Source organism: Oncorhynchus keta, chromosome 10 (assembly GCF_023373465.1).
Source record: "Oncorhynchus keta strain PuntledgeMale-10-30-2019 chromosome 10, Oket_V2, whole genome shotgun sequence".
In the NCBI taxonomy this organism is placed as follows: Eukaryota; Metazoa; Chordata; class Actinopteri; order Salmoniformes; family Salmonidae; genus Oncorhynchus; species Oncorhynchus keta.
The window spans coordinates 63,781,042-63,802,028 of record NC_068430.1 but is presented as its reverse complement, the minus strand read 5'-3'; the positions used below and the strand labels follow the sequence as shown (position 1 = coordinate 63,802,028).

Genomic DNA, 20,987 nt, shown 5'->3' with positions numbered 1-20,987 from the left:
ATTCATCGATATGTATGATGCTGGTAAAGTTGTCTCGCACACCTACAGCGCTGGTCATAAAAAAAGCTAGCTAGCTCATGGATGCAAACAATGTTCTTCCCCAAAAACATAGCAAAACGACAACTGATTCAGTAGCTATAGATAGCTCGCTAACTATATAGCTAGGTGTCATCATCTAAAATAACCCTTATTTGTAAGACAGTTCTTATTTGATTAGTGGTAGTCGGACCCATCTATGTGAAGCGAGCCACAATAAGGATTAGCCCCAATAGTGGACTTTTTCGTGTTAGCCTTCAAAAGAAAAGTATGGCATAATTCTACTATTTGTATTCATTTGCATCACTGTCAATGGCATACATATTCTGAAGGCAAACTGCAAATTCCACTATTGTGCCTAATCCTTATTGTGGCTAGCTTCACAGCACAATCCGGTCCGGTCAAGCCTCACTAGCCAGATGACGCTAGCTGGCTGCCTATAACGTTATGAACTGAAGTTAAATTTCAATAGGCAATTTCAATAGGCAAACAACAAGTGGCAACCTAGCTCTTAATTACTCTTGCAAGGATTCGTAAATCATTTCTAAGAATATTAAAAATGTCTGCAGTTTCTACTGGTCATTGTTTTCAGGCTGGTTGTATTGGTGCTAGCTCGGTACCAAGCTAAAGCTAGCTACCATAGAAGTTGCGGTCGAACAAATGATGCTTTATTACCAATGCGGTATTGTAAACACATCGTTCGTGGCCGGTGTTTGCTTGTTTGCAGACTTTTTTTGTACAGCATTGACAGTGCTACTGTATCTTTTTTGACATGCAAAGATCCAAACTGCGTTCCATAGTATGTATGAAGTATGTGTATGTGAAGCTAATAGCAGTGACACTATTACTGTGTAACTCCGGTAGTGCAACATCTGAAAAATAGCGCAATTCGTAGTGAGTACCGGTGAAGGACCAGCCAACATCACACAAGACAGAGAACAGTTGATTGTCAAGGGCAATGAATTCCATTATCTTGGCTTTAATGGATTTCGCCTCTTAGTTGTCTTGCTGAAATTCTCTTTCAAATGACTGCTCGACTTGTTTACTGCTCAATCCACACAGCAGACATTGTGGGCTAGGTTAGGAATGCTGTGCTGCACATGTAGCGCAAAATGTTACGTAGAGTCATTACATCCTGTACCTAATGTTATATAGGTATGGACGGTGGCTTTAGCATCGGCGTTAAACTAGACATCAGGCCGATACCGATTTATATTGTGCATCCCTACTTTTCACATTACTTCTGTTAGAAACATTTCAATTTAGCCCTATACATACAGGCCACACGAGTGTAAAGGGTTAACTGTCTATGTGTGTGTGGTCCAGTTACAGAACATAAATTAACCCTACGGTGACACAGCTGTGGATGTGAGTGTGTCCATTTGCCTTTCTTGGCACACAAGAAAGCAGTGACTCTCTCACCCGGCCCAGATCACCCAAGTATGACTAAACACATACCCAAGCGTCCTAAAGCCTCCCTTAGAATCAGATTAAACTCCTTTCCTCCCTCTCTTCTCTACTCACCACCCGGCACTGAGGAATTACTAGCCTCCTCTTAGGGGAATTACATTTAGGGGAAACATTGAGCAGCTTCTTCCTCCATTTCCCTCATGAAACCTCTGCTAGCCCCGGCTGAGACTCCAGTGACTTTAAGCTAAGCTGCTCTGAGATGAATCACAGTTTCCACCCTACTAACCTCCACCAGGGCCGTGTTCAGTAGGCACGAAACAGAAGAAAACTGAGTGAAACGTGGAGGTACTATCTGAACTAGTCCATTAAGAGATTGCTGTGCTAAACATCTTGCAACAGTTTGCAATAATGAACACAAACCATATTTTGCAGTACAGTGGGTGGAGAGGAAGAGCATCGTACAGTATAGGGAGCTAGTTGGTTAACACTGAGCTGGAATTAGGAGCCCTTACTGTACGTCTGAATGAGTAATGACATGACATAAACCTGACATGACGAATCTAAATCCTTTCACAGTGGCTGCAAACAGAGCATCAAACAGTAAGCTAGTTGGTTAACACTGTGCAGGAACCCTTATGTCTCTGAATGAATAATGACATGACATCATAAACCTGACATCACAAGTCTGAACCCAATTCTTGGCTTTCACACTGAGTGACATGACAAATGTAAACACATTCACATCAGTCAATGCTTGATGACCATCACATAAGCGATAGTACAGTCAAGCCCACTCTTAACACATCACGACAATGGAGTTATATAAGATGCATATTGTATGGGTTATATGATGCATATTGTATGGGTTATATGATGCATATTGTATGGGTTATATGATGCATATTGTATGGGTTATATGATGCATATTGCATGGGTTATATGATGCATATTGCATGGGTTATATGATGCATATTGCATGGGTTATATGATGCATATTGCATGGGTTATATGATGCATATTGCATGGGTTATATGATGCATATTGCATGGGTTATATGATGCATATTGCATGGGTTATATGATGCATATTGCATGGGTTATATGATGCATATTGTATGGGTTATATGATGCCTAGGTAAGAGGAAGCTGCAGTAGTTCTGGGTTGTAAAAGTCACTGAAGCTATGCTCTAACAGACCTACTATTTCAGCTTTATGACCCAAATGCCATAAGTTGTATTTTTTACAGATGAAGACGATAGAGGGCTTTATTATTTTATTGTAATTACCCATCTAACAAGCTTCTGAGAAATCTATGTTTGGGAGATATCTGATTAAAATACCTACTGCGGTCCAGTCAGTATGTTGATGTATTAGGTTGGAAATTCATGATTTTCATTGAGTATTACTTCAAGCCACAGTAAATTATAGATTTTCAATAAGAAGCTGAACATAGAGTGATTTGCATTATGAGTGTTGATGCAGAGAATAGCTGTAGGGAGACTGTATATCCAACATAATTACATTTACATTTAATTCTCGATCAAGGATGTAACAATGATTTTTAAAGGTCCCATGCAGTCAAAAAATGTGATTTCCAAGTGTTTTGTATATTTCCACACTATAATGTTGGAATAATACTGTGTAATTGTGAAAATTATGATAATGCCCTTGTAGTGTAAGAGCTGTTTGGAAAGAAAAGTGGCTGAAATTTTAGCCTGTTTTGATGGGATGGAGTTTTGGCCTGCCTGGTGATATCCCCAGGCGATAAACAAGTTAATAGACCAATAAGAAAGAAAGTTCCAAACCTCTCTGCCAATAACAGTTTTCAGTTTTCCCCTCCCCACTCAGACCACTCTCAGACAATCCTAGCAAAATAATTTATTGAGAAATGCACTTTGTGAAGAAGCTTTTTTTGACTATTAATCTATACTATTGCAACCACTGAGATGGCCCAGCCAAATCTATAACCCATCGCTTCTTCTCCCTATTTCCCATTGAAACAGAAATATTGGAGTTGGCCAAACTTGAGGGGGAATCAATCACACGACAATGATGTCTGAATTAATTTCTTTCTCCACTTTTAGAACTCCTCCACGATGTCACTTGACATGATGGATGGTTATTCCTTCTGTCATCCACTCAGGCCACGGTTTATATTATATCCCAGAGGAGTAGATTTGGGGAAATATTGCCACCCTTTCCACTTCTGGATCTGTGAGTTTATGATATTATTCTAACCTGACCACTGACAGCCTTCATCATCATATTATTATTATCAAATTAAATCAATTCAAATCCAATTTTATTTGTCACATACACATGGTTAGCAGATGTTAGTGCGAGTGTAGCGAAATGCTTGTGCTTATTATTATTATTATTATTATTATTATTATCCTTTCATCATTATTATTATCACCATTATCAGCATTATCATTTGTATCGTCATCGTTATCGTTGCTATGGTGATCATAATTGTCGTCATTGTCTTAATGGTCGTGGTTTCGCCGCGTTGCAATGCAAATTATAACAGACAATAGACAGTTGAGGCCATAATACGCACCACACAAAATAAAATAAAACCGATTTGAATGTCTTAGAATTACTGTATGATTTGAAAAGGATTATTTGGTCCATTATAGCTGAGTACTCTGCATTATTGTGCCTAGTGTTTCCGCGTTATGGTAGTTTCCTTATTTATGGCCTCTCGGGTTGGTTTATGATGAAAGCAGCATTCTACCAATGTCACTTCCCTCCTATCCCCTGTCTCCTCCACCCACCCTCTGACTATCCATGTCTGGGTCGAAGTTGATTCAATGCCACCTCGATTGGAGGTTCAGGCAGGTCTCCAGACTCCCTCTCTCCCTGGTGTGGTGACCAACTGTCCCCTTCCCCTGTCCTTGATTTTTCAGTCTCTTTGGCGTGACATGGAAGACCTGACACAGTCGGGTTAGAGGCAGGGCGCTCTGCTCTTCAACACGTGCTCTTGAGAGGCGGACATGATAACGTCACACACTGAGACACACAGAAGTGACTACCAAGCCTTCAGCTAGAGTTCAGTAGACTTGTATTTGGAGGCTCACCTCACCATTAGAACCGGCACATTTGTGCAACTTAAAGGGTGGTTATTGTAAATCAATATAATTATTGCAATTACACTTGTTATGGTCAAACTCACCCAAATGTTCTAACTAAAAGTACATGGCAAAACAAAAAACATGCTGCCTCATACCGGCAGTTTTCAACAAACCTATGTTTTTGTTTGCATGTTCCTCATACTGTTCTAAACCGTTAATGATCCTTTTAACGAGTTTCACAGCAATCCCACGGTTCTTTAGCAAAAGCCGGTAAATGCGTGCCTGTTTATGCTTTGCGCTAAAAGAAACAGTGGAGTGACTGAGCCGGAGTGACGGTGAACAGCCTGCTGTTGGAGCCGGCAATGGGATGCCTTGTTTGCCGAAGGTCGACTGTAAAACCCTCGCCTCCCGCAATCGTATTATTCTGACACATACTTCATAATCAAGTCAATGCGCTGATGTCTACATATCTTGATCCCTTATTCCAGATCCCAAGCACATTTCCATTCTCGAATCCTTCTCAATCTTCATTCTACAGCACGGAATGACAAACGAACGTCTCTGAATTGCAACCATTCGCCATAACATTAGCATGGGCATGGTTTGATAGGAGTCAGGATCGATTGCATGGAAAGAGAGACATTATCATTCAGATAATTACCCCTTGATCTGCTGCTGGAGGGGTTTTTGAAGATGTAATAAGTATTTATTGTCAAATCCACATTGCATTGTGGCTCCTCCATAATTGATGATAATGAGATCACAGCGAGACCTTTCATTAAAAGTCAACATGACATTTTCTCTCTCTGCTCTTCTAATGCCGTTTTCACTAGCTCATCTCCTTCTCCCCGTGGAAGCAAAACCTTATGAAACCTCACCAGGTCCAACAAAGTCTCTCTATCTTTTTGAGTCTGTTATTTCTGATCTAGGTACAGCCTAAAAGTGATCAGTCTACAGTTGTTAAAGGGATCGTTCATGTTGGTTTCCTTACCCCGTAAGCAGTCCATGGACAATGTTTGACAACAATCCATGCTTTGGTTAAAAACCTCTTCGGGATCGGTGTCCCGTCCACAGGACAGTTGAGTTAATGTAAGCTAATATGATTAGCATGAGGTTGTAAGTAACAAGAACATTTCCCAGGACATAGACATATCTGATATTGGCAGAAAGCTTAAATTCCTGTTAATCTAACTGCACTTTCCAATTTACACTAGCTATTACAGTGAAAGAATACCTTGCTATTGTTTGAGTAGAGTGCACAGTTTTGAACATGAAACGTTATTAATAAACAAATTAGGCACATTTGGACAGTCTTGATACAACATTTTGAACAGAAATGCAATGGTTCATCGGATCAGTCTAAAACTTTGCACATACACTGCTGCCATCTAGTGGTCAAAATCTAAATTGCACCTGGACTGGAATAATACATTATGGCCTTTCTCTTGCATTTCAAAGATGATGGTACAAAAAAAATACAAAGGAACGTTTTTTTTTCTTTGTATTATCTTTTACCAGATCTATTGTGTTATTCTCCTACATCCCTTTCACATTTACACAAACTTCAGTGTTTCCATTCAAATGGTACCAGGAATATGCATATCCCTGCTTCAGGGGCAGAGTTACAGGCAGTTAGATTTGGGTATGTCATTTTAGGCGTAAATTTAATAGAACTTCTTAAGGGTCCCTGGCACTGTTTCCAAATGCTCAAAATTATAATATTGGTACCATGACTCCCATTCAAGTTACAGTTCAGATTTAAGCATTTTTCACGTATCATGTTCAAATCATCTATAAGTGACTTTGTTGAGCTTCACAACCAATTTGAGATACTTTCGGTTGGGTTTGGATATGTTGTACAAAACATGCTAATAACGCTACCAGGACTTGGATGGGATTTGTGCCACAAAAGCTAGAACGTTAGCATTTGGAAACCGTGCCAGGGAAATAAACCCAAAGCATGGCTTGCTGTCATACCTTGTCCATAAACTGCTTACAGGGTAAGGAAACCAATGTGCTATTTCGTAATTTGGGTGAACTATCCCTTTAGCTGTACTTCTTGTTCTGATCCAAGTGCAGTTGTGCAAATCCACCACTTTGTCCACATTGCACCCGATCCAGGAACTGTATAGTGATTCGTAGCCATTGACACTTCCACTGATCCAAGTACAGCTACTGCATGCTCAGCTCATACCATCTCATAGAACCGTGAAACCCTGATTAATAAGGTCCTGCTATTAGCTTTTAATCATCACTCAATACAGTCCCCCTGTATTTACAAGTCTACAAAATTGATCGCATTAACCTATGGCAACAGTGCAGTTGCATTAAGGCTTGTTTGTTCTTTAGGCCCTTAATGAGACTGTTGCTCTAAAATGGAGGTGGTGATGGATGAGTGGTGAGGCCCTACAGTAAGTGCTCCTTTCGGCCTGTAGGAGAACAGTGGATCTAGTTTCACCGGCAGATAGCCCCTCTAATAAGGCCACCAGGGCCTGTATCCATGGAGATGTAGCCGTAACCCCTTCAGCCTTCTGCCCTTTGACCTTTCTCTTTCAACCACTAGCAAGGAAAGTCTCATAAAGAAACGATCACTTCAGGGCAGGTTATAGGTTGGGTCATGTGCTTTTTTGCCGTCTTAGCTGAACAGCAATGTTCCCTATTGTTCAGAATGACCCAATTTCTTCTGGAGCAGCAGGTTTCACACACTTCTCAGAGCAGTTTGGGAGCACCGAAATAGAATAGACATCCACTGAACTGCTGCGAGACTTTAGTCTAATGTGTCTCATTATTATGGACGATTTTAATCCCTCAGAGACCATAGTTCACAGCTTACTCTGCATTTATTAGAGATTACAGACCACTGTATATCTCTCTGACTGCTGGGGCCTGACAGTGCACTGTCTTCCTTCTCGGCCTCACAGCAAGTTGTGCCACGCAAATGAAAATTGTCTACCTCCTGTATATCATTACGTGACGTGATTCAGGAACCAAATAATTGTGAGTAAGGGATAGAATTTGAGCGGTCATTTTTATTGCGCGTTGGTTTGTTGCGACCATACTCACTGTTTACTCGCTGATAACACTCTGTGGCGTCATGTGGCAGTTCGTAATGATCTGGATACTTCAGACCATTTTCCGGCTATACTGCAGATTTATGGCAGTTATTGATCATTTGGATCTACGGCGTGACTGCTTTCATGTGGGTGGCTGTGGTCATATAAGTTATGGGTTGTGGTCTCGCGGGGGTATTGACAAGCCAGTATCTCAGGGGTGGGAGGTGGTGAGATGGTACATGGTTGTTGATATTGATTTGGCCACCATTAATGTTAACATGAGACATTGGCCTTGATGCGTACTTTGTTTCAGCCAGATCAGACTCCCTGAATAAATGTAGGACCGGCCGATACTCCGCTAGGCTGGTTCTGTTGATCAGTAGGCCTATATGTTGATTTGAAAGCTAAAAGAAGCCTAGCTTTGAGTGGGCACGTTGCACCATTCTACTTAGAAGTTTGTGAAAATTGCTACTACAGAAATTGTGATAATGGTGTAAAAACCTCTTTAGTGCGTTGTTACCCGCCTTCTCACCATTTGCTACTATAACGTAACCTACACGTTGCTATTGAGTAATTGGGTCATGATTGGGTCATGAAAAGGTCAAAGGGGTAACCATTACTAGTGGTAGCTGTTAACTGCGGTGCATAAATGCTATTGATCTACAGTGGCATCATTTAGTATAGAGCGAACAACATTTAGCATAGAGCGAACAACATTTAGCATAGAGCGAACAACATTTAGCATAGAGCGAACAACATTTATTTTTAATTTTCCCATGAAATATGGGACCAACACTGTACATGTTGCGTTTATATTTTTGTTCAGTATACTATAGTTCGGAGCGAGAGAAAGAGCTAGATGGAGACCAAAGATATAGCTACAATTCTGAGCGATCTATAGGCACAGCAATCTGTAGCCAAGCTAAAAGACAGAGCCATCAGAGACTATCTATTATTCAAGCAGCCAATACACTCAGCTCCACCACCACTATTATCCCCCAGTGTCTGAGCTCCGCTCGGTTTCCAATGTGGTGCTAGTGTAGCCAAACACTGGGTGTACTCAATGAGGCTGTGAGAATGCGGAGCTCTGTGCCGTGCCGTTGTGTGTGTTTTTGTGTGCCCGTAAGGCCTACGAGACAGTGAGGTAGTGGTACAGTACAGTACTTTGGCTGCCATAGGCTGTACAAGCCATCTGGAGAGATGATTAGCCAGACATTCGTTTTTCCCCCGCTCTGCTCTTAGTGGTGTCTGTTGTATGTCTTGCAAGACTTCAGGCTAATTTAGATCTGCTAAAGCTATGATACAGTAAAACAAATCAAGTTGACTCACTCTTCTCTCTTTCTCTCTCTCTCTCTCTCTATTTATCTCTCTCTCTATTTATCTCTCTCTCTCTATTTATCTCTCTCTCTCTCTCTATTTATCTCTCTCTCTATTTATCTCTCTCTCTCTATTTATCTCTCTCTCTCTCTCTCTCTGTCTTTATTTATCTCTCTCTCTATATAGTTTGCTGTTTCGTGGTCCACAAGAGGTGCCATGAGTTTGTCACGTTCTCCTGCCCCGGTGCGGATAAGGGTCCCGACACAGACGTAAGTAGCCGTACCCCTCATGGTCTCACCGCCTCTCCACTCTTAGGTTCCCTTAGCTTCTGTCAATGTACCCCTCCCAAAATGCACCCCTAGCAAAAGGGGGCACCGCCAAGGCAAATCTCTTCCAAGCATGCATCCCAAACGACACCCTATTACCATACAGTGTATAAATCTGTTGGTGTAGGGTGCCTTTTGGGACACAGGCTAAGTATATGGCTACTCTCAAAGTGACAGCCTTGCAGGACGGACCGAACGTCCTTGTCTCGTTGACCGGAGCTGAGCATTAAGGAAGAAGAATGAGTCTGCTCCTTGTCTGACAGGAGATCATTGTGTGTGGAGGCCCAGAGCTGTAGTATCATACATCACCTTGCTCTGTATATTGGGAGGCCAGTCAGGCTAGTTCTTTTGGCTTGAAGTTGTAGGAATTGAATTTTGGCAGAGTTCTTTTGGTTTGGTATCATAAAGAAGTTGGCTCTGTACTTTACTTTCAAACACCTGACAATAAAAACGGTGCGTTCTGAAATGGAAAACAAAATGACCACCTGGACTCTTCTCAATTTGATGCCTAGTGAACGCAACCGGTCACTTCAAGTTCAGTGACTTTGGACACGTCTGCTTTAATCTCTCACTCTGGCAGGAAGTCGGATAATGAATAGGGCTCTCTGGATGAATCAAACCAGCTGATGGCCAGCTTACCTCGTTTCACCTCAATATACCTCATTTTATTTTCTGAGGGGTCACTTTGTCCCAGTCATTATATCACTCGATGACATTTCCAGGTCCACTCCGAAGTGTACACTCGTTTACTCCCTGTTAAGAGCCGGGACATGGGGAGATCCCCCATGATTTAAGACTGTTGACTGGCCCCAGTAGTCTAACTAAATGACAACCCACACCAGTGTCATACTTGGTACTCTTGACATCACATGAGAAGATATTACATTAACCTTCAGCATCTGTGTTGAATTATTTAGTGCATAAATCTCTCCTGAATAAATCTTACTTGGATCACCACTTAGATGCCAAAGCAGTGGATGAAGAGTGACTCCTAGTACTTTCCTCTGTGGGAGTGTGGCCTCCTAGCACGTTAGGTGTGAAGGTACACTAGCCTGGCCTAGCAGCACAACTCTAACTGGTTGCATCCCAAAACACATCCTATTCCCTATAGAGTGCAGTAGTTTTGACCAGAGCCCTGGTCCAAAATATTGCACGATATAGGCAATGTGATGCCATCTCCCTCTCATGGCGTTCTCCGGGTGGCCCTGTAACCTTAGATGTGTCATTCCAGCTCCCCAGCCGTCCGCTGCCTTCAGTAGAACGCCCCGCGGCTGACACCCAAGCTCTAAAGAAAGTAGTACGTGTACATGTGTCAAAGTCATTACACCGAGGGCTGTGTGTCTGTGGGTTTTCGCTCCTCCCTTGTACTTGATTGCTGACCACACCGGTCGCGTGGCGTGCGCGAGCATTGCTAAATAAATGTACACATGCACGTTGTTCAATCATTGCACCCAAGCTACTCGCGCACGCTATTTGTGACACAGAACGTGCTGCACGTCCCGCATCTCCCATCTCCTCATTAGTTTTTAGAAGCATATACCCACATTCCATCTCCTCATTGATTTTTAGAAGCATATACCCACATGCCATCTCCTCATTGATTTTTAGGAACATATGCCCACGTGGGTGATTGAAAGATGAACCGAGGTTGGTTGTGGTAATGCACCTTTTTATGAAAGTTAGTTGCCAATCGCCATATAAAGTCCAAAGAAGAAAAAGAGGCCTGGAAGGAGGAGCGATGACTAGAAACGATTCGGGTTGACCGTTTTATGTGTGGATTAATTGTTGGAGTAGAGGACCTTGTGCATTTCAGGTAAAATAACAACCCAATGTTTATATCCCAGGACAAATTAGCTAGCAACAGCAAGCTAGCTATCTAAATTGTCATAAATGTTTCATGCTTTTCGACCTGTCCCCAAATTAATATAATTGGTACAGAGTTTGTTTTGATATTTCAACCTGCGTGTCATGATCGCGTTTGGACAAAATTATTTTGCGCACAATGGCGCGCGTCCTGTTTGGGCATGCCGTAACACAGCTGATTCAGATGATCAAAGCTTGATGATCAGTTGATTATTTGAATCAGCTGTGCAGTGCTAGGGTGAAAAACAAAACATGCACCAATTTTTGGATCCCAAGGACCGAGCTCGGGAGACCCTGCGCCAGGTCGTCCATGGAATGAGTTTGACACCCCTGTGCTAAGGGATTGTCTTTGCTAGTGGGGCTTAGAGGGGTTATGATAAGGGCAGCAGGTAACTCCCCATTTTGTCAGCATTCCAGATATATGTTCATGTCAATTATAGTAATCCAACTTTATGGACTTATTAGGGCAGAAGTTGTCATTAGTCACAGATCTAGGACCAGCTTACCAACCAGTTTACCAACCCCCATAGTGACCCCCATAGTGACTTCAGATCTAGGGCATCCTATCAGATATGTTATTAGCAAATCAGTCATCTGTGGCCACATTTCTCAGCATTACAGTAACAGATGGTTGAGTTACATAATGTAAGAAAAGCACTGTTCCTACTGAAAAGTGTCTGGTTCATGGGCTTCCAGGATGCATTCAAACAAAAAGTGTGCATTGTTTTTTTGAGTCTGCTAATGTAGCCATAATGACTGCCGCGAGCCAACGTTAGCCTCGCGAAATGCCCACATCTTAATAATTTAGCCCATTCCACATGGGATACGCATCCCAAATGGCACCCTGTTGCCTATATAGTGCACTACTTTTGAACAGGGCCCATATAGTGCACTATATAGGGAATAGGGTGCCATTTGGCACGCAGAGAGGTTGTACAATGTGAATTGCTCAGCTGGGATAGATTCGCTGCACATGTTAGCGCTATGTGCAGTTTTCCCTAGCAACCGAATTGCTAGGTGGGCAGAATCCAAAATAAAGGGTGAATACTAGGAGCATAAACCATGGTTCTCTCCCAAATGGGACCCTATTGCCTATATTGTGCACTACTTCCCATAGGGCTCTGGTCAGAAGTAGTGTACTAAATAAGGAATAGGGTGCCATTTGGGACCTTAGCCCTGACTATGTGTAACTTGGAGCACTTCAGCAATATGGAAAAGCAAACATACTGAAGAATAGGTTCCTATGGCAAAGTGTACTGTAAAGGACTAATGAAAAACTGTTGCGCTCGCATCAACCAATCTCCAAATACCACCCTTTCCACTTGAGCAAAAGGGCTATGTTTTCCCGGAGGCACATTGAGGGTTAATTAGCTAGATTAGTGCATTTAACTGCTTCAAAATGGTTTCATTTGACCACTCTGTTCCTTGTTGCCAACAGAGGCTTGGCAAGTATGTGTAGTGTTTTGCAGAACAAGTTTGGTTAATAATTATGGCTTTGAATTGCCAGGAACCTAACAATATGATATCACCATACTTATTTGGCGATATGATATGTATTGTGATTCAAGACTGTGATTTTATTCGATGTTCCAAACATATTGCTCACCATATGTCTGCTGCAGAGAGACGAGAGAGAGACATGAATAAAATAGATTTGATCAGTCATGGAAATACAATTCGGTCCCTAATTGATAACAAAGTATGAAGGAAAAAGACTGGAGTTTTGGTTCAGGTACAGGCAACCAGCACAAAAATAAAGTCATACGCTATATCGTCAGAAATAATATCCCGATATGTAACTATTAATTTTTTCCCCATCACTATTACTAATGCATGGACTTCCTGGTCCCCCTACAGGGCCATGGAGATGAAACACAGATGTCTGCATTCCTAATGGCACCCTATTCCTTACATAGTGTACTACTCGGGATAATACATAGGCTTTGTTTACTCAGGCAGACCAATTCTGATTTTTTTTTCACTAATTGGTATTTCGACCGATCAGATGTGAACATATCTGATGTGATTGGTCGAATGAGCAATTAGTGGAGGAAGAAAATCTTAATTGGGATGCCTGTGTGAACGCAGCCATCGAGTCTTGGTCTCAAAACAGTGCACTATATAGGGAATAGGTTGTCATTGGGGATGCTGCCTGAGAGAGCCAGTGGCTGAGTCATGAAGGACCCATCCTTCCTACCTCCCCAGTATATGAACGGTAAATGCCTGACGGTAAATGTAGCCTGCTAGCCTGCCATGTCTCTATGATGTAATCATGCCCATCTCTGGCACACTCCAACCCCCCTCTCCTCCTTTTCACCCCTCGCCCCCAATGGAGTCGAATACCAGAGTGTGCTCTCAGTAGCACATGCCCCTGAGCTTGCATGCCAGACCACAGGAGGTTGGTGGCATCTTAATTGGGAAAGACGGGCTTGTGGTAATGGCTGGAGCGGAATTAGATGGAATGGTATCAAATACAACAAACACATGGTTTCCATGTGTTTGATGCCATTCCATGATGCCATTCCATGATGCCATTCCATCCTCCCCTCAGCAGCCTCCACTCTGTCAGACGTTCCAAAGAGATTGTGGCTTATACACCGAGCGCTGGAAATTCGAAACAACATTTTTGTGCTTAGCACACACTCTCTCGTTCTTTTAGTGTTGACATGTACAGCGGAGTGGAGGGTGCTGATGTCCCTGCTGCTTTAGCCAAATGAAAACCCATGACCTCTTTCCTCACTTTCTCTTTCTCATTCCCGCGCTCTTTCTTTCTCCTCTCTTCCTCTTTCTCTCTCTCTGCGCTCTCATCTCTCATCTCTGTCTCTCATCTCTCATCTCTGTCTCTCGTCTCTCATCTCTGTCTCTCATCTCTGTCTCTCTCTCTCTGTCTCTCTCTCTCTGTCTCTCTCTCGCTCTCTCTCAGCACAGTCATTGGCGCCTGCGCTGCTCCACTGGAGCTTCTGATAACCGTCACATAGAATTACATTCATGAACGAGACCCAGGCTAACTAGACTACAGAAGCCCCATTAATTCAGTGTGGCTGAGGAAGATTGTGGGGGGGTCAACAAGTTTAATACATGTTGTTAATGAGGTTGCTTTAATGAGCCTCTTGTTTGAATCATTTTTTAATAATATCTGCTTTCCAAATGGCACCCTATTCCCTGTATAGTGTACTGCTTTTGACCAGGGGCTCTGTTCAAAAGTAGTGCACTATTTAGGAAATAGGTTGCCCTTTTGGACACCACCAATGCCTCAATTCACAGGATGCGAGGCTGAATGCCTCTTTTGTCCCTCCCACACAAATGAACGGTGTCAGATCATTGAGTCTGTATGGCTAATGAGGTTCCTCATACCACACAGAGCTAATTATTATGATCCACTGTCATATGCAGGCTACTTGATCAAACGGCACTAAATGAAAGCGAGACATTGAATGAACATAAGTTATTACTCATTACTACCATCTACTGATGTGGTGGGAATATAACCTCATCATGGTTGTTATATACATGTATATATGGAGTGATCTGGTTATCAATTCCTGTATGTACAATGTTGTTAATAGATTGTTTTGAAAGTATTCACAGTCCCGACCTCCCTGGGGCCCTAAGCAGAATTCTGCTAAGGGGCCCTCCTGCCTGAGCCATGTAAACCATTTGCCATTGCCACACACTCACGCCTGACACCCCAGTGCTCGCACTCCAGTCCTCCCTCCGTTAAAACAGTTTGCTCCATTTTGCAGTCTAAGAATAAGTAGACTTGTATAAAACAGACAGAGGTATAAACAAACAATATTCATTGAATCAAATATTGTCTGTAGTATCTTAAGATAAGTGAATATTAACATAAATAAGAAATTGTAGAAAATATAAAATGATAAAATATAGCACTGAGCTTTGGCTCTGCTGCCTGGCAATTACTCCAGTCCTCATAATATTAAACAATTAGCTCTGTCTATACAATGTAAACGTAATCCTATCGGCTATGGCAGCAGCTTTGTGTCTCCGAATAGTCTAATAAAACCAACACAGCTGTGTGATTAACTTTGGTTCCTTCTACAGCCTGGGCATTTTCAGCATCAGCATCAGCACCAGTTTATCTGGACTGTCTGGAAGAAATTGAGAAAGTATGTCACATAGTTAGTTAAGCAGTCATTTACACAAATGCACTTCTGCCGTGCAATCTTAAAAGTTCCTAAGTGTGTAAACATTTGAATGTTTTGAAGGCAAGATTTTAATTCAGACATTCCTCCTCTGCACTTTCTCGAGGCAAAGTCATCAATGACGTCGTTGTGGGACATGTGTTTCCCCACGTCGTGATTAATGCTCATGATGGCCAGGCCACTCAGACGTTCCTGTAACATGTTTCCCCACGTCGTGATTAATGCTCATGATGGCCAGACCACTCAGACGTTCCTGTAACATGTTTCCCCACGTCGTGATTAATGCTCATGATGGCCAGACCACTCAGACGTTCCTGTGACATGTTTCCCCACATCGTGATTAATGCTCATGATGGCCAGACCACTCAGACGTTCCTGTGACATGTTTCCCCACGTCGTGATTAATGCTCATGATGGCCAGACCACTCAGACGTTCCTGTGACATGTTTCCCCACGTCGTGATTAATGCTCATGATGGCCAGGCCACTCAGACGTTCCTGTAACATGTTTCCCCACGTCGTGATTAATGCTCATGATGGCCAGACCACTCAGACGTTCCTGTGACATGTTTCCCCACGTCGTGATTAATGCTCATGATGGCCAGACCACTCAGACGTTCCTGTGACATGTTTCCCCACGTCGTGATTTATGCTCATGATGGCCAGACCACTCAGACGTTCCTGTAACATGTTTCCCCACGTCGTATTTTATGCTCATGATGACCAGGCCACTCAGACGTTCCTGTGACACAGAAGACATCGACTAGCTTTTGATGAGCTTTCCTTTTTGAAAAGCTTCTCTCTTATGATGCTACTGGGAGGGTGACTGCAATTCTTAGGACCGTCCAAAGGTTAGGATAGAGTTCCTCCAGGTCGTTCTCACAGAGAAAGGAAAGCAGCTCAAAAGGCAGTCGGTCATCTTATCTGATGGCAGATCAGGTACATTCTGAATCTCGTGTGCCAGATCCATTCCACTGAGGTCACCGTCGTCTCTGAAGGTTAGTGTTTTCAACTTCCATGCGGTGAGCCTTTAAAGATTCACTGGACATCTGAGAGGCAGTGCTGAAGGTCAGCAGCACTCCATATTTGGTTTTCACTTGGTTGAGTGTTTCAAATATCTCATCCGTGGATGTTAACAACAGAGTCGACCACAATGTTGAAGTTGTTGACTGAAAGGTTCTTCAGTGCATCAGTCACTGGTTCATCAGCTGAAATGCCTCTTGCTGATTCTCAGTTCCTTTTCTTTCAGAACAGCCTCCACATTCATTTATTCACACATGCTTTTGGCTGTTGTCTGGGCCTCCGAGAATCCAGTTTCCCGGGTATGTACGGTACTCAGGGAGCCCTTTTCATTTGAGATTAAATTCACTGCGATATACAACAGCATTGAGGCTGATTCACCTTGTTTGTCATTGTCGGTATCTCACACCATACGACACATCAAATCAAGAAGTGGTAGGACCCAACTTTATCTGCGAGTGCTTGTGCCTCCACTTTGGCCACAGGATCGTTGACCGTCTGTCTGGCTTCCAGTAATGCCTCCCGAACCTCAGAAGCCTGATACCTGATTGCATGAACACTTTGGAGCCGACTCTCCCATCTCGTGTCACTAAATGAATTCACGGTTATTTTCACGTGTTTCTTCAAAACACTCCATCTTTGTGTGCCAGCTGAAAAGAAGGTGAAGAGCTTTGGCACATGCCCAAAAAACCCAGCTGCATCATTTGACGATTTAGCAACATCTGCAATGACAAGGTCTAGAGTATGTGCAATGACAAGGTCTAGAGTATGTGCAATGACAAGGTCTAGAGTATGTGCAATGACAAGGTCTAGAGTATGTGCAATGACAAGGTCTAGAGTATGTGCAATGACAAGGTCTAGAGTATGTGCAATGACAAGGTCTAGAGTATGTGCAATGACAAGGTCTAGAGTATGTGCAATGACAAGGTCTAGAGTATGTGCAATGACAAGGTCTAGAGTATGTGCAATGACAAGGTCTAGAGTATGTGCAATGACAAGGGACGAACACGGCTCTGGGATTTTTACTGAGCAGTCTGGCTTGTATTCCTTGGTGCTTGCCCTTCATGTTGGCCCCATTGTCATAAGCTTGCCCTCTGCAGTCTTCAAATGGAATCTTCAGCTCGTTCAGCTCATCTAAGATGACAGTGGACAGATTCAAGCCTGTTGTAAACCTCAACATTCACAAACCGAGGAAGTGCTACTTGATCTCTGGCTTTCCCTTTAAAGCCACGCTTCTCAGAATAATGGCCATTTGCTCCCGGTGACTAATGTCAGGTGTACAGTCCAAGATTATGGAGAAGTACTTTGAGTCTCTTACTTGAGTCACTTGCTTCCAGAGTCTTGTCACTCACAATCTGTATCAGCTCATTCTGTGTGCGCTTCCCAAGGTAATGAGCATGTGTCTCTCCATCTTTCATTTTGCTGAGATGATTTTCCATAACGGGGTCAAATTTTGCCAGTAATTCAACCTCTTTTAGGGACTTTCCATTATCTGGTTGGAAGAGTTTGTCTGATCAACCCCTGAATGCTAGGTTTCTTTCTTTATTAAATGTGTAAGGACATCCCCGCCATCTCTTTCTTTCAGCCTCCCAAATACTATTTTGTGTCTGGTCAAGAGTCTGTCCCCGACTTAGGCGCAGATCAAGTTCTCTCCACTTAATCATATTATCTGTGTGTTCAGGACTACTACCCTCGTGGTGTTTCAGAATGGCATTGATATTTGACCAGTCATTCACGCCTCCCTTTATTGTTTTGTAGTCTTTTATAGGAAAGAGCTTGCAGCAAAAACGATACACAGCGTTGTGTTTGAGTACGAAAGCCATCTCCTGGTAATCTTTCCCCCTGTTTGACAGCTACAGGCCTTGTTTTTTGGAAATCGCTTGGTTTCATTTCAGCATTTCACACACTCAGAGAAATAAGTAGTACCGCTAGGTTTTACACAGTGAAATGTAACAAATAACTACATTTTTAATAAAGAAATGTACAAATTATCCATTGTGGCATCAATATTTCTATACACTGCCAGTACAGAAAATGTATTCACTACTTACTGTAAATCGCTCTGGATAAGAGCATCTGCTAAATGACTAAGATGTCAAATGTAAACATTTCCATAGGCTTTTATATATTGTATATGGAAACAATCATGGCTGTTTAGTCATACATTTTCCTTTACTTCGTGAGAGTGAAATATTAAGTCATAAAAACACTTCTCATTCCTACTCTAACAGTTTTATTGGAACAAGAATGAATCGTGCAAAGCCTGTAGCAGAAGTATGAAATGAATCTTCTATATTGTGATGTACTGTATATATGCATATTATTTGCATTGAGCACAATGCGCCTCTCAACCAGCCAGAAGTTGTTCTTCAATCACTGGTCCTAGAGACCCACAGGGCGTTTGAGCAGGGCAGGCTTTTATTCCAGCCCAGCACTAACACATTCCGTCACCTAATCATCGGGCTAGCACAAAAACCTGCACACCCCGTGGTTCTCTAGGACTAGGACTGAAGAACTGTGGGTTCCAAGGACTGACCAGTCAGATGAGAATAAAATGAGAAGAGAAAATAAAAATGTATATTTTGTTGGTAGAGCATGGTGCTTGCAACGCCAGCATAGAGGGTTCGATACCCGGCACCAGCCATACATTAAACAAAAATGCACGCATGACTGTAAGTCTGCTAAATAGTATATCAGTGGTTAGGTCATTGGGCCAGTAACCGGCAGGTTGCTGGATCGAATCGCCGAGCTGACAAGGTTAAAATCTGTCGTTCTGCCCCTGAACAAGGCAGTTAACCCACTGCTCCCCGGGCGCCGAAGACGTGGATGTCGATTAAGACAGCTCCCTGCACCTCTCGGAGTTAAATGCGGAAGACACATTTCAGTTGAATACATTCAGTTGGACAGCTGACTAGGTATCCCCCTTTCCCTTATTATTATTACTATAATAATTATTATAAGACGAGGTGTATGGCGAAGAGAAGAGGGTGTGTGTGGGGTTCCCATGGCTCCTTTAAGCCAGAGGACAAGGGGCAAAAACAACAGTGTTTATTCAGTCGTGTAAATGTTTAGTATGCACATTTACATTACATTTAAGTCATTTAGCAGACGCTCTTATCCAGAGCGACTTACAAATTGGTGCATTCACCTTATGACATCCAGTGGAACAGCCACTTTACAATAGTGCATCTAAATCTTTTAAGGGGGGGGGTCCTGCATTCAAGTATGCCTCAAAATGTCCAATTTCCATAACGGGGTCAAATCTCTCCAACTATTTGCAAGGGATAAACAGGGTTCATTGCAAATAATGAACATGTCGTCTACTTAAATATTTAGATTGTTTTTGCTTTGCTGGTGAAAGGGCCACTTCACGTAATGCCTGTCGATGAGTCTGGCAGCACATGTTTCAGTATAGTACGATCCTCTCGTGCTCTGTCAGGTTGGATGGGGAGCATTGCTGCACAGCTATTTTCAGGTCTCTCCAGAGATGTTCGATCGATCGGGTTCAAGTCGGGGCTCTGGCTGGTCCGCTCAAGGACATTCAGAGTCTTGTCCCAAAGCCACTCCTGAATTGTCTTGGCTGTGTGCTCAGAGTCGTTGTCCTGTTGTAAGGTGAACCTTTGCCCCAGTCTGAGGTCCTGAGTGCTCTGGGGCAGATTTTCATCAATGATCTCTCTGTACTTTGCTCCGTTCATCTTTCCCTCGATCCTGACTAATCTCCCAGTCCTTGCCGCTGAAAAGCATCCCCACAGCATGATGCTGCCACCACCATGCTTCACTGTAGGGATGGTGACAGGTTTCCTCCAGACGTGACACTTGGCATTCCGGCCAAAGAGTTAAATCTGGTTTCATCAGACCAGAGAATCTTGTTTCTCATGGTCGTAGAGTCCTTTAGTTGCATTTTGGCAAACTCCATGCAAACTGTCATGTGCCTTTTTTACTGAGGAGTGGATTCTGTCTGGCCACTCTACCATAAAGGCCTGATTTGGTGGAGTGCTGCAGAGATGGTTGTCCTTCTGGAAGGTTCTCCCATCTCCACAGAGGAGCTCTGTCAGAGTGATCATCGGGTTCATGGTCACCTTCCTGCCCAAGGCCCTTCTCCCCCGATTGCTCAGTTTGGAACCACCAAGCTCTCGGAAGAGTCTTGGTAGTTCCAAACTTCATCCCTTTAAGAATGATGGAGGCCACTGTGTTCTTGGGGACCTTCAATGCTGCAGAAATGTTTTGGTACACTTCCCCAGATCTGTGCCTCTACGTAATCCTGTCTCGGAGCTCTACGGACAATTCCTTCGACCTCATGGCTTGGTTTTTGCTCTGATATGCAATTGTCAACTGTGGGACCTTATATAGCCTGGCGTGTGTCTTTCCAAATCATGTCCAATCAATTGGTGGACTCCAATCAAGTTGTAAAAACATCTCAAGGATGATAAATGGAAACATGATGCACCTGAGCTCAATTTCGAGTCTCATTGCAAAAGGGTCTGAATACTTATGTAGATAAGGTATTTCTGTTTTTTTATTTCTAAAAAATGTGCAAAAAAATCTAAATCTGTACTCGCTTTCACTATGCGGTATTGTGTGGAAATTGATGAGTATAATTTTTTTCATCCATTTTAGAATAAACCTGTGACATAATAAAATGTGGAAAAAGTCAAGGGGTCTGAATACTTTCTGAAGGCACTGTATTTGTGTATAATCCCTTCCCTGTCTGTCAATAGATCAAATCA

At 42.8% G+C, this 20,987-nt stretch overlaps 1 protein-coding gene across 2 annotated transcripts in view; it reads left to right on the top strand.

The window, feature by feature from the left end:
• Positions 1 to 20,987, top strand: part of LOC118371476 (protein kinase C alpha type) — a 234,586-nt gene that overhangs the window by 65,139 nt on the left and 148,460 nt on the right. For both annotated transcript variants that reach the window (XM_052527508.1, XM_052527509.1), the window contains exon 3: positions 9,076 to 9,158. In XM_052527508.1, the coding sequence (XP_052383468.1) occupies positions 9,076 to 9,158 (83 nt within the window). The remainder of the gene's footprint in view (positions 1 to 9,075; positions 9,159 to 20,987) is intronic.